This window comes from Stomoxys calcitrans, chromosome 2 (assembly GCF_963082655.1).
Source record: "Stomoxys calcitrans chromosome 2, idStoCalc2.1, whole genome shotgun sequence".
NCBI lineage: Eukaryota > Metazoa > Arthropoda > Insecta > Diptera > Muscidae > Stomoxys > Stomoxys calcitrans.
Window position 1 is genome coordinate 107499149 of NC_081553.1, and position 13961 is coordinate 107513109.

The following is a 13961-nucleotide window of genomic DNA, read 5'->3' on the forward strand; positions in this document are numbered from 1 at the left end:
GAACTTAACCAGCGTGCATCAAAAAGACGTATCTGTGCCAAATTTCAGCTCAATATCGCAATTTTTGAAGGCTGTAGAGTGTCTACAACAGATGGACGGACAGACGATCCGAAATATATATATTTTGTAGGGTCGGAAATTGATATTTCGATGTGTTGCAAACGGAATGACTAAATAAATATACCACCTATCCTACGATGGTGGGTATGAAAAGACATTAAGTTCAGCCTAAAATAGGTTTATTGGACGAGCATTAAAGGTATACGGGAGTAGATTACGAATATAGTCAGGAAGAAGGAAAAGGCTTTATAATTTTTTGATATCGGGAGGGGGACGGTCCCTCCCCCTTATGCCAAAAACACCCCCCAAAATCAAAATTTTACCGATAAGGACAATATGGGATCAAATGAAAGGTATTGCAGAGTTGAATACGAATATGGTATTAAAAATTGGGTACAAGCACCCAGGAAGCCGAACTAACCCCAAAACTCCTCCAAACAGACATTTTGAACGTCTATATCAATATGGGGTTCAAATAAAAGGTATTCGGGAGTAGATACGAATCTGGCATACAAAATCATATCGAAGTGTATGGGGTCACCCCACCCCCAAAAAACGTCCCAAATGGCCATATGACCCATTATGACTATGACACTCGGTTTGTTTGTTTGTTCCGTAGAAGCAAAAACGGCTGAATCGATTTTCCTAAAATTTTCTCAGATTGTGTAGGTTTTTGTGGAAGTTCACATGGGTTATAAAGTTTTTAGATATCAGATGGAGACGGACCCTCCCCCTTACCCCAAAATCTCCACCCATATCCGAAAGCGCTCCGATGGGCACAATAAGGATATCAAATGAAAGGTATTGGAGACCAGAAAACGAATATTGTACTTAAATTTGACTCCATGTATCCAGCGGGCTCTCCAACCCCAAAACTCCTCTAAATAGATATATTCGAAGTTCATGTCAATATGGGATACAAATGAAAATTATTATTCAGTAGATTACAAATATGGCATAAAACATTAAGTCCAAGTAATGGGAGGTCGCCCCACCCCCAAATACCCCCAAATGGGCATATTAGCCGACCATGGCTATATGGGACTCAAATGAAAGGTATTAGGGAGTAGATTATGGATATTATTGGGTTGCCCAGAAAGTAATTGCGGATTTTTTAAAAGAAATTAAATGCATTTTTAATAAAACTTAGAATGAACTTTAATCAAATATACTTTTTTTACACTTTTTTCTAAAGCAAGCTAAAAGTAACAGCTGATAACTGACAGAAGAAAGAATGCAATTACAGAGTCACAAGCTGTGAAAAAATTTGTCAACGCCGACTATATGAAAAATCCGCAATTACTTTTTGGGCAATCATACAGTAAAATTTGCTTTCAAGTCTAGGTGGCACTTTTCCTCCTAAAAATACCTCAAATAGCTTTATTGACCCATTATGACAATATGGGACTCAAATGAAAGGTATTTGAGAGTACAAAACTAATTTGATATCCAATTTTGTAGCCAAGTATTATGGGGTACACCCTAAAGCTCCCCCTATACTGAACTTCATTTCCGTTGGGAATAAAGAACGAATTTGATATCTATTTTTAGTGCAAAGTGCCGGTGGCCGCCCCAGCCCCAAAACACCCTCCAAACGGTTCTTATTTACCTACCATGGCAATATGGGGCTCAAATTAAAGGAATTTGGAAGTGCAGCACGAATTTAATATCCAAATTTGAGTCGAAATGTCTGAGGTGCCATCCCTCCCCTAAAAATCGCTTTTCATTGCCCTAATTTTTTAAAACACTAGGATCCAAGCAAAGGCAAACTTCTCACACATCAATGATTGCTTTCCGATTCAAGTTTAAACTCAATGTTGCAAACTGCAAATTTTGCCCATGACCATTCCACAAAGGAACAGGGGCAAACTTCCGACATATCAATGAGTGTAGTCCGATTCAAGTCTAGGCGCAATGATAAGGGGCCTCCTTTTTATAGTCGAGTCCGAACGGCGTGCCGCAGTGCGAAACCTCCTTGTAGAGAAGTTTTACATGGCTCTAACGCTGGCAACATTTGTGAGGTACTATACAAATGTTGCCAGCGTTAGAGGGATGTTAAGGGAGCGACAGTGCGACACCTCTTTGAGGAACATTTTCTAAATGACCATGCATGGCATTGTAACTTGCAAATGTCGCCAACATTAAGAGGGGATAACCACCGCTTTGTCCGATGTTCTCTCCAGGATTCGAACACATTCAGCGTCATAGACTACAATGGCATGAATTCGATATCCGCATTAAGGGCGAAGTATCTCCACCCTAAACAGATATTCGAGAGTTGAAGAAGACGCAGCGGAGCGGGCTCGGTTCGGCAAGTATTTACTAAAATCTCAATAAAATCCCAATACAACTCTAAAAGACTTAGATGTTGTCCCACATGACCTCAGATAATATAGAAAAAGCTTTATAAAATCGCTTTTAAACAATGAATCGGATCGACCCGAGTTTAAATCGATTCAGAACAATTAATTTATGCAACACAAGAGGTATCGACACTCTACATCAAAAAACTTGTATGTTTTAGCTAATTAAAGTTGGAAAAGGTCCCTAGAGATCTCATCATGTATCGAAGGGTTAAAAACTGTAGCTTGACTAAATCTGGAGTGAATCTGGAGTAACGCAGAGGTTAGCATATCCGTCTATGACGCCAGAATGCCTGGCTTCGAATCCTGGCGAGAACATCAGAAAAAAAATTTCAGCGGTGGTTTTCCCCTTCTAATGCTGGCAACATTTGTGAGGTACTATGCCATGTAAAAAATTCTCTCCAAAGAGGTGTCTCACTGCTGCATGTCATTCGGACTTGGCTATAAAAAGTAGGCCCCTTATCATTGAGCTTAAAACTTGAGTCGGACTGCGCTCATTGATATGTGAGAAGTTTGCCCCTGTTCCTTAATAGAATGTTCATGGGCAAAATTTGGATTTGTATTTGATTAAAACTGTCCGACACACGGACGGACAGATGGGCCCACATACCGACAGACACAATCGTTTTAAAATTTTGCGATGATTAGAAATAGTTTGCAGGATTTTAAATGTATATCTCTTTGTGTTGCAAACGGAATGACTAAATGAATATACCCCCCATCTTTTCGTGATGAATATCAATAGAAAATTGTTTTTCTTCAACTTAATTCCATTTCTTCAAAGGCTAATTATGATCTATTATTATCATTGTAGCTTTTTATTATGGTTCATAAAAATAGATTTTAAACGAAAAAGTTTATAAGCCTTTGGAATCGTTTTGCTGAGGTTTTTTTACTTAAATTTCTATATCCTATATAGGTTAGATTCAATCCTTTTGGGTTCAATTTGTAGATTTGCTTACCGACAACAAATAATCTCCTGCTGACAGCATGTCCTACAAAAAAAGGAAAAAAAAAAACAAAATACAAACTGAAAAAACTATCTGTTATGCGATAGATTAACATCATCACACAGAGAACACATACAACGGGACACAAACAACTAAGTGTGTGTGTGTGTGTGTGTGTGTGTGTGTATAGAAGCTATTGATTTATATCCCAATAATGTATAAGGGTGCCTCATGCAAAACTTCACTGGCAACAAACAGTAAGGTGCAGATTTTAATTTTTGTGTGTCAATATCAAAGCGGGTGTCTTGATACTGAAAAATTCATAGCAACATAGCAAACTGAGCAATACTTTGATGCATATGAAGCACTTTTTGATGAGATATAGTAAACGTTTTTTAAGGCTTTTGTGATTAGATATGAATAGTTTTTTTAGATATACCAGTGCAGCGGATGAAGTGGATGGCGAAAATGTGATAGTGCTGCGCCTCAGAGCACAATTTGGATGTCTTTATACCCTCCACCATAGGATGGGGGTATACAAATTTCGTCATTCTGTTTGTAACACCTCGAAATAAGCGTCTGAGACCCCGTAAAGTGTACATATTCTTGATCGTCATATCATTTTAAGTCGATCTAGCTATGTCCGTCCGCCCGTCCATCCGTCTGCCTGTCAAAAGCACGCTAACTTTCGAAGGAGAAAAGCCAGCCGCTTGAAATTTTGCTCAAATACTTTCTATTAACGTAAGTCGATTGGGATTGTATATGGGCCAAATCGGTCCATGTTTTAATATAGCTGCCATATAAACCGATCTTGGGTCTTGATTTCTTGAGCCTCTAGAGCGCGCAATTCTAGTCCAAATTGACTGAAATTTTGCACGTAGTGTTTTGGTATCACTTCCAACAACTGCGGTAAGTATGGTTCAAATGGATTCATATTTTGATATAGCTGCCATATAAATCGATCTTGGGTCTTGATTTCTTGAGCCTCTAGAGGGCGCAATTCTCATCCGATTTGGCTGAAATTTTGCACGTAGTGTTTTGGTGTAAATTCCATTAACTGTGTTAAGTGTGATTCAAATTGGTTCATAGTCTGGTATAGCTGTCGTATAAACCGATCTTGGATCTTGACTTCTTGAGCCTCTAGAGGGCGCAATTCTCGTCCGATTGAAATTAAGTTATGCACGACGTGTTTTGCTTTGATATCCAACAACTGCGCCAAGTATGGTTCAAGTCGGTCAAAAATCTGATATAGCTCCTATATAAACCGAACTTGGGTTCTGACTTCTTGAGCCTCTAGAGGGCGCAATTCTAGTCCGATTGGAATTAAGTTTTGCACGACGTGTTTTCCTATGATATCCAAAAACTGCGCCAAGTATGGATCAAATCGGTTCATAATCTGGAATAGCTGCCATATAAACCGGTCTTGGGCCTTGATTTTTTGAGCCTCTAGAGGGCGCAATTCTTATCCGATTGGACAGAAATTTTGCACGACGTGTTTCGTTATGACTTCCAATAGCTGTGCTAAGTATGGCGCAAATCGGTTAATACTCTGGTATAGCTGTCATATAAACCGATCTTGGATCTTGACTTCTTGAGCCGCTAGAGGGCGTAATTCTCGTCCGATTGGAATTAAGTTATGCACGACGTGTTTTGCTATGATATCCAACAACTGCGCCAAGTATGGTTCAAATCGGTCAATAATCTGATATAGCTGCCATATAAACCGATCTTGGATCTTGACTTCTTGAGCCTCTAAAGGGCGCAATCATTATCCGATTTGCCTGAAATTTTGTACGACGGATCATCTCATGACCATCAACATACGTGTTTATTATGGTCTGAATCGGTCTATAGCCCCATACAGCTCCTATATAAATAGATCCCTCTATTTTATTTCATGAGCGCTCAAAGGGCACAATTCTTATCCGAATTGGCTGACATTTTACACAGGTCTCCAACATATAAATTAATTGTGTTCCGAACTGGACCATATCTTGATATCGCTCTAATAGCAGAGCAAATCTTTTCTTTTATCTTTATTTTACCTAAAAAGAGATACCGAAAAAAGAATTCGACAAATGCGATCCATGGTGGAGGGTATATAAGATTCGGCCCGGCCGAACTTAGCACGCTCTTACTTGTTTATTTTGTGCTTGTCACCATCACAATGCAGGTGAATTTATACCATTTTTCGCACTCTAAATTATGCATCTTCGTTACTTGACAGTAACGAACATTTGTTCCACTAGCCGAACGTAGAATAGCATTCCAAGCGCCTCGATCTTCTGCGCTCAATCTAAATTCTCCAACAACTAATTTCGAGGTGTCTCCCACCCCTTGATCTTTCCATAGGGCTTTTGGTCGTTCCGGTTTACGTGTGCCTATGTGATTGCCTTCAAAAAACTTCTTAGCTGGATATTCATAAAATTCACATAAATTTAAACCCTGCCAGTTTCTCGCTGCCTGTTTCAAGTCTTGTGTTAGTTGAGCATGTTTTACAGCATTCATTTGCAGCGTCGGTCTTCACTATGATCAACATCAAGCCGTGTACTCTTCACCATGGAAAATATTTTCGGTGACATCCTTGTGTTTTTTCCAGTTTTCTGTTTGCAGGACGCAACATTGATGATTTCGATTTGATTGATTACTTCAATTCGTTGGGATGTCCTCGATGTCGTGTTACATCTTTATTGTCATCAATATGGAAAATCATCAATTTCCGCTTAGAAAAACGTTTCGATGTTATTTTTTTTCCTATCTCTCTCTCTCTCTCTCTCTCTCTCTCTCTTTCTCCCTCCTGTGTGTGTTTTTGCAGTATTATCTGTTGTTAATTTTTTCCAAAGTCAACTATGTCCGGGATGTTAGGACAGCTGTGTTCGTTCTTTTGGGTGCAAAAGCGTCTAGAAAATCACAATGAGGAAAAAGTAACAAAAACTAGTTAACATCACAATAACAGAAGTATTGGACCAAGAGGGACTATAAAAACAAGCGACATAATATTCAACAGTCTGTTGTTGGCTTATGATGGCAGAGATCAAAAGTGCAAAAATGTTGTTGACTTATGCGAGGGTTGGTGACAAAATGTCATGGAATGGTTTAGAGAAGGCGAAACGAATTTGGGGATTATGAAAGTTAATGAGTTTTGTTTAGGCTTTTGAAAGCATCAACGTAAGAGAGTGGTGGAACAATATTTTTGTTTAGTCGTCAAAATGATAAAATATTAGCTTTCGACTCAATGGACTTTAAACCTAGTGAGCTAAAACTTAGCATAGACCACTGTAAGCACCACCATACAAATGCAAATTTGCCAATGAACGTTCCATGAAAAAACTGGGGCAAACTTCTCACAAATCAATGAGTGCTCTCCGATTAAATTTTATGCCCAATGATGAGGGACCTCCTTCTTATAGCCGAGGCCGAACGGCATGCCGCAGAGCGACACCTCTTGTGGTGGAAGTATATACATAGCGAAGTACCTCACCAATGTCGCCAGGCACCTCTATTGGGAGAAGTTTTTACATGGCTGCCATATAATTTTTATACCCACCACCATAGGATGGAGGTATTCTAATCTAGTCATGCCATTAGTAACACCTTGAAATATTGATCGAGTATATATATTCTTGATCGAAATATTAATCTAGAATATATATATTCTTGATCGTCTCGACATCCTGAATCGATCTAGACATGTCCGTCAGTACGTCCGTCTGTCGAAATCACGATGGCGGTCAAACGACGCCGCTAGCCGCTTGAAATTTTACAAATATTCGTAATATTGATGTAGGTCATTGGGAATTGCAAATGGGCCATATCGGATATAGCTCCCATATAAACCGATCTGCCAATTTGACTTCTTGAGACACTGGAAGCCTACATTTTCATCCGAATTGGATGAAATTTTACACACAACGTTATGTTATATACCAATAACTGTGCCAAGTACGGTCCAAATCGGTCTATAACCTGATATAGCTCCCATATAAACCGATCTCCCGATTTGACTTCTTGAGGCCATGGAAGCCGGAATTTTTGTCCAATTTGGCTGTAGTGTTATGTTATGACTCTTAACAACTGTGTAAAGTGTGGTCCAGATCGATTTATAACCCTATATAGCTCCCATATTCTAGCAGAATCCATGGTGATGTGTTCGGCTCGGCCGAACTTAGCATGCTTTTACTTGTTATATCCTACACCACTATTGTGGTACAGGGAATTATAACTTTGGGAATTTGTTTGTAACGCCCAGAAGGAAGAGAGATAGACGCATTGTTAAGCGTACCGATCGACTCAGAATCACTTCCTGATTCGATTTAGCTATTTCCGTCTGTCTGCTTGTCTGTCCGTCCGTCTGTCCATGTCAATTTGTGTATAAAGTACAGATCAAAAATTTCATCCGATCGTCTTCAAATTTGATCGTCAAGCATTTTCTTGGGCCTTGGGACGAAGCCTATCTAAATTGGAAAAAATCGGTTCAGATTTGAATACATCATATATATATATATATATTCGTCTGATTTGGAATAAAATTGCAATTAAATCGTCATTTGTAAACCGATTACCACGAAATTTTGCACAAGGAGTTATCCTTTAAGTCTCGACATTATCGGTGAGTTTAATAGAAAAAGGCTCAGATTTATATATATATATATATATATATATATATATATATATATATATATAAATTGTAAACTAGGAGAAAATAACCACCGTTGAAATGTTTTCTGATGTTCTCGCCAGGTGGCCTCCGGAAATAGGTTTTACCGGTTTATATTGAAACCCGATTTAGTCACGATATCGGTTTATATGAGAGCTGTATCAGGTTTTAGTCTGATTCGGATCACACTCGCCACATCGGTTCAATGCCATACAAAACGTCATAGTACAAAATTTCAGCAAAATCGGGTAAGAATAGAGCTAAAGGCTCAAGAAGTATAATCGGTACATCGGAGTTATATTAAAACATGGACCGATATGTCCCATTTACAGTTGCAACCGACCTACTTTAATAAATAGAAGGTATGTTAGCAAAATTTTATTTGCCTAGCTTTACTTCTTCAAAAACTAGCGTGCTTTTGACAAACAGACAGACGGACAGACATTTTAGTTGCGTAGCTTTACTTCCTCGAAAATTAGAGTGCTTTTGACAAACAGACAGACGGACAGACATGGATAAATCGATTAAAAATATCAAGACTACTGACGCTGAAGGCTCTGACAAAGGTTTATGTTACATTGAGACTGGTTAAAAGATACAACTAGTTTTGTCGAACCATGGGGAAGGCTGTCAGGCTCTGCTGGGTTCCAGGCCATCGTGGGGTGGCGCAGAACGAGTCGACTAAAGAGCTGGCCAGTAACGGATCGCTAATAAGAGCCGGTAAAGCTTCTTGGTAGTGTGGGCGATTTCTACGCCAACTACGGTATTGAGGCGAAGTCCGTTTCTGTTGGGCTTAGACTGTCAGGCTCTGCTGCGATCGGTGCCATCGAGGGGTGGCGCACAACGAGTTGTCCAAAGAGCTGGCCAAGAACGGATTGCTGATAAGAGCCGGTTAAGCTTCTTGGTAGTGTGGACGCTTTCTACACCGACTACGATATTGAGGCAAGGTCTGTTTCGGCTTGGTTTAGTCTGTCAGGTTCTGCTGGTTTCCTGGCCAACGAACGGATTGCTGATAAGAGCTGGTCGAGCTTTTTGATAGGTCACACTATCTGCTTTCTACGCCGACTACGCTTATGAGGCGAGGTTGGTTCCTGTTGGTTTTAGTATGGGTACGGTTCGAATATTTCTTGATATTGGAAGTCAACGGAATGCGTGAGGACGTCGAGTGTGAACATCTTTACGGACAGTAAAATTGCCATACAGTGAAACAGTCTTGCAGTGTAAGAAGGAGGATGGCAAAATCCACATCGTTTGGTTGCCGGGCCATAGCGGTGAAGGCCAGAGGACTGCCGCCAATAAACCTGGAAAACCCGAAGCCTTTCGGGTCGACGCAGTCCGAGTTAAGGGAGTGGACAACGAATGCGCATGCAACCCTGTGGAACGATGAAACGGTCGGCAGGACGACGAAAATCCTATAGGGGGATCCAGATCGTGAGTAGACGAGTCTATTACTGAAAGGAGGTAAGAATGAGGTCCGTATAGCTATTGCTTTCATGACGGGACACAGAACTACGAGCTGACTTATGTAAAATCGGTGGGGCAAGTGATAGCATGTGTAGGGCATGCGGGGAAAATAATGAGACGTTGGAGCATTTCCTTCCGCACAACAAGCCGATCACTGGCTTAGGTGTGTGTCCAAAATGGCATTGGCCGGATTTATATCTGCACCCTCTTTTTAACCCAACCTAAGGATTATTTTCAACTATTCCCGCTAAGAATAATAAACACATCAACATTGGCAAACTCTTTTTGTTGTGCACTAGAAAATTCTTTGAATGTCACTGCAAGTGCTCTTTGTGCTTAGATCACATTGCCTTACAGCATCGGAACGGACACTGGTTCATTTGGTTTGACTGTGTGAGCTCTTTTAATAGAACCTTAAACAATTTTCCAAAGATATAGATAAAGATACATTACGTATCAGAAATCGCGATCCGCCATGCCAGTCAAAGTATTTTGAAAAGCAGCACATACTTGCCTAACTTTTATAAGATCTTTGCTATGCTGTTCTTTGAATAGAAAGCATTGAATATGATCTCAAGCGAGAATATGTTTGAAAATCACGAAAAGATTTTAAAGATCATAATAAAAGAGCGCATCCACATATGAATTAATTTTATTGAACTGATTTTGTCATCAGTGCTATCTAGCGTACAGGGAACGTATAAACATTTCTAATAAAAAATAACTCATACGCTCCATAGGTGAATCAGGAACTAAGCCATTCGGACATGATAAGAATTTTTACTCAATAATCTAAAATGTAAAACATATACAATCTTAAGGATCGCGTTCTCTGAACGATTTTTCACCATAGACTGATGCACGATAAAGGGCGATTATGACGATTTGTACATACATTTCAAAAACTATTCTCAAACATTGAATTAAGTGCGAGTAAAACCTACCAAAGCAAATGTTTCGATTGACAAATTACGTTTTCTATGATGTACCTAAAATATTAGTAGCAACCTTCTTAATGGAAAAATTCTCTGTCCTTATGGTGGTCCTGTTTTGAAAGCACTTGGAAAATTACTCTCGAACTCATGTCAAAAAAAATTAACGAAAAAACAAACTGTCCCGATTGCTTCATTTGCGGCTGCTGAAGCTGTTGTCGTTGCTGACATAGCCGTTAAGCATAGTTGAATTGTTTTATGACATAAGTTTTGGTAATTTTTTGGCATACTGCCAACTCCATAGAAGCACAAGGCATCATGTTTTGTCATTTCATACCGTACCCCCCTCAACCACCACCTCTTCACAAACCATTACAATATTGTTAACATTTCGCTGAACAACTACCATGGACATACCCATTCGTCGCATATTCTGTTGATGAAATGTTGACTCATGGGGAGTATTGGTTGCATTATGGGCTGGCAGAGAAGGGTGTTATGAAGAAGACCCTTGCTTGGCGTTATTCAGTTTTTTTTTTTTTTTTTTTTGCCTACTAAAACTGTTGCCTGTTTGAGGCAAAAATATGTGCATGGGTATGAAAATCATGAGACATGACAAAAAGACTGTACGAGTGATTGGAATTTGTTAACATTTCGCTCGTTAACATGCCTCGAATTATGGCAGCGAACATGCTTTACATGATAATAAACAATAAAACAAAATAACTTCAGTAAACTTCACCATGGAGCAGAGAGCGGCGAGCGAGCGGCAGTAACACAGCAAGAACAAAGAACAACAACTACACTCATGGGTACCCAACCAGACAGACAGGCTACCCTGGTATTGTCAGGGGTAGATTTGTAGCAACAGTTCCTTTCATGTCTGTTGAATGTGGCTTCATGGCCCAGATTGCCGTGGCAAAAATAAAATAAAAAAAAGTATTATAATAACTAATTGAAGTTAGACATACATGTTCGCTAATTATGTAAAGCACCGACACCCCGTTGGGAATGCAACTAGTTACCGATTAAATAACGAATATAGAGGGAAAGTGACTATTTCGTTGAAATTATTGATTATGGCAATAGTCAGAAAAAACTTACCATTTGGGTGGTGTTGTGGGGATGGCGTGGCCCCGTAGACACTTTTCCCGAATATTGATATCAAATTCGTGCTTTACTCCCAAAGACCTTTCAGTTGAGCCCGATATTGCTATGGTCGTAAATTTGTCCCCTTTGGGGGATGTTTCTGGTGAGGGGCGGCCCCCTAAACACTTGGTCCCATATTTGGATATCAGATTCATATTCTACACTCAAATACCTTTTACTTAAGCTCCATATTCCCATGGTCAGTAAAAAAGTCCTTTTTGGGGGTTTTTTTTGGGTTTGGGGTGATCCACCTAGCACTTGGTCCGACAATTGGATATCAGATACATTTTCTTATCCTAAATACCTTTCATTTGAGTCCCATATTGTCGTGATTAGTCTAAATATATGTTTGGTAGGTTTTAGGGTGGGGCAGCCCCCCTACGTACCCCATCCAAAATTTGGATACCGTCCTCGTCAAATATCTAAAAATTATAAAGCCTATATTTCCTTCCCTTCAAACTTACACAATCTGCGAAAAATTTTAAAAATCGGTTCAGCCGTTTTTGATTCTACGGAACAAACGAAAAAAAAAACAGAGTCCCATAAAGTCATGATGGGTCATATGCCCATTTAAGGCATTTTTGGAAAGTAAGGTGACCCCCTATACTTTGAACTGATTTGATAAGCCAGATTCGTAATCTACTCCCTCATATCTTTCATTTGAGCCCCATATTGACATGAATGTCCAATATGTATGTTTGGGGGAATTTTGGGGTTGAGGCGGCCCGATGGGTATTTAGACACAAATTTTAATAGCTTATTCGTATTCTACTTTCCAATACCTTTCATTTGATACCCATATTGCCCTTATCCATCCATGATTTTGGGTGGTGTTTTTGGGTAACGGGGGAGGGTCCGCTCCTTTCCGAAATAAACAAATTATAAAAACTATTTCTCCTTCCTGGCCATATTCGGATAGCAAAATATAAAATATAAACAAGTAAAAGCGTGCTAAGTTCGGCCGGGCCGAATCTTATATACCCTCTACCATGGATCGCATTTGTCGAGTTCTTTTCCCGGCATCTCTTCTTAGGCAAAAAAAGGATGAAAGCAAAGATTTGCTCTGCTATTAGAGCGATATCAAGATATGGTCCTGTTCGGACCACAATTAAATTATATGTTGGAGACCTGTGTAAAATGTCAGCCAATTCGAATAAGAATTGCGCCCTTTGAGGGCTCAAGAAGTAAAATAGAGAGATTAATTTATATGGAAGCTGTATCAGGCTATAGACAAATTCAGACCATAATAAACGCATATGTTGATGGTCATGAAGGGATTCGTCGTAGAAAATTTTAGGCAAATCGGATACTAATTGCGCCCTCTAGAGGCTCAAGAAGTCAAGATCCCAGATCGGTTTATATGGCAGCTATATCAGGTTATGAACCGATTTAAACCATACTTAGCACAGTTATTGAAAGTCATATTAAAATACGTCATGTAAAATTTCTGCCAAATCGGATAGGAATTGCGTCCTCTAGAAGCTCAAGAAGTCAAGTCCCTAGATCGGTTTATATGACAGCTATATCAGGTTATGGACCGATTTGAACCATACTTGACACAGTTGTTGGATATCATAACAAAATACGTCGTGCAAAACTTTATTCTAATCTGATAAGAATTGCGCCCTCTAGAGGCTCAAGAAGTCAAGTCCCCAGATCGGTTTATATGACAGCTATATCAGATTATGAACCGATTTGAACCTTTTTTGGCACAATTGTTGGAAGACATATCGAAACACGTGGTGCAAAATTTTATTCCATTCGGATTAGAATTGCACCCTGTAGAGGCTCAAGAAGTCAAGATCCCAGATCGGTTTATATGACAGCTATATCAGGTTATGGACCGATTTGAACTATACTTGACACAGTTGTTGGATATCATAACAAAATACGTCGTGCAAAACTTTATTCTAATCTGATAAGAATTGCGCCCTCTAGAGGCTCAAGAAGTCTAAACCCCAGATCGGTTTATATGGCAGCTATATCAGGTTAGGGACCGATTTGAACCATACTTGACACAGTTGTTGGATACCATAACAAAATACGTCATGCAAAATTTTATTCCATTCGGATTAGAATTGCGCCCTGTAGAGGCTCAAGAAGTCAAGATCCCAGATCGGTTTATATAGCAGCTATATCAGGTTATGAACCGATTTGAAGTCAAAACCTCAGATCGGTTTATATGGCAGCTATATCAGGTTATGAACCGATTTGAACCATACTTAGCACAGTTGTTAGATATCATAACAAAATACGTCATGCAAAATTTCAGCCAAATTGGATAGGAATTGCGCCCTCTAGAATCTCCAGAAATCAAGTCCCCAGATCGGTTTATATGGCAGCTATATCAGGTTATGAACCGATTTAAACCATACTTAGCACAGTT

At 39.5% G+C, this 13961-nt stretch overlaps 1 protein-coding gene across 4 annotated transcripts in view; it reads right to left on the minus strand.

Moving 5' to 3' along the window:
• The window catches only part of LOC106084618 (uncharacterized), a 464287-nt gene that overhangs the window by 226257 nt on the left and 224069 nt on the right, over nucleotides 1-13961 (minus strand). For 3 of the 4 annotated variants that reach the window (XR_001220845.2, XM_013248439.2, XM_013248438.2), the window contains exon 2: nucleotides 3386-3418. The exons of the other annotated variant lie outside the window; for it this stretch is intronic. Coding sequence is in view for 2 of the 3 variants with exons in the window: in XM_013248439.2 (XP_013103893.2) it covers nucleotides 3386-3418 (33 nt within the window). In the remaining variant the exon portion in view is untranslated. The remainder of the gene's footprint in view (nucleotides 1-3385; nucleotides 3419-13961) is intronic. 4 annotated transcript variants of the gene reach the window in all.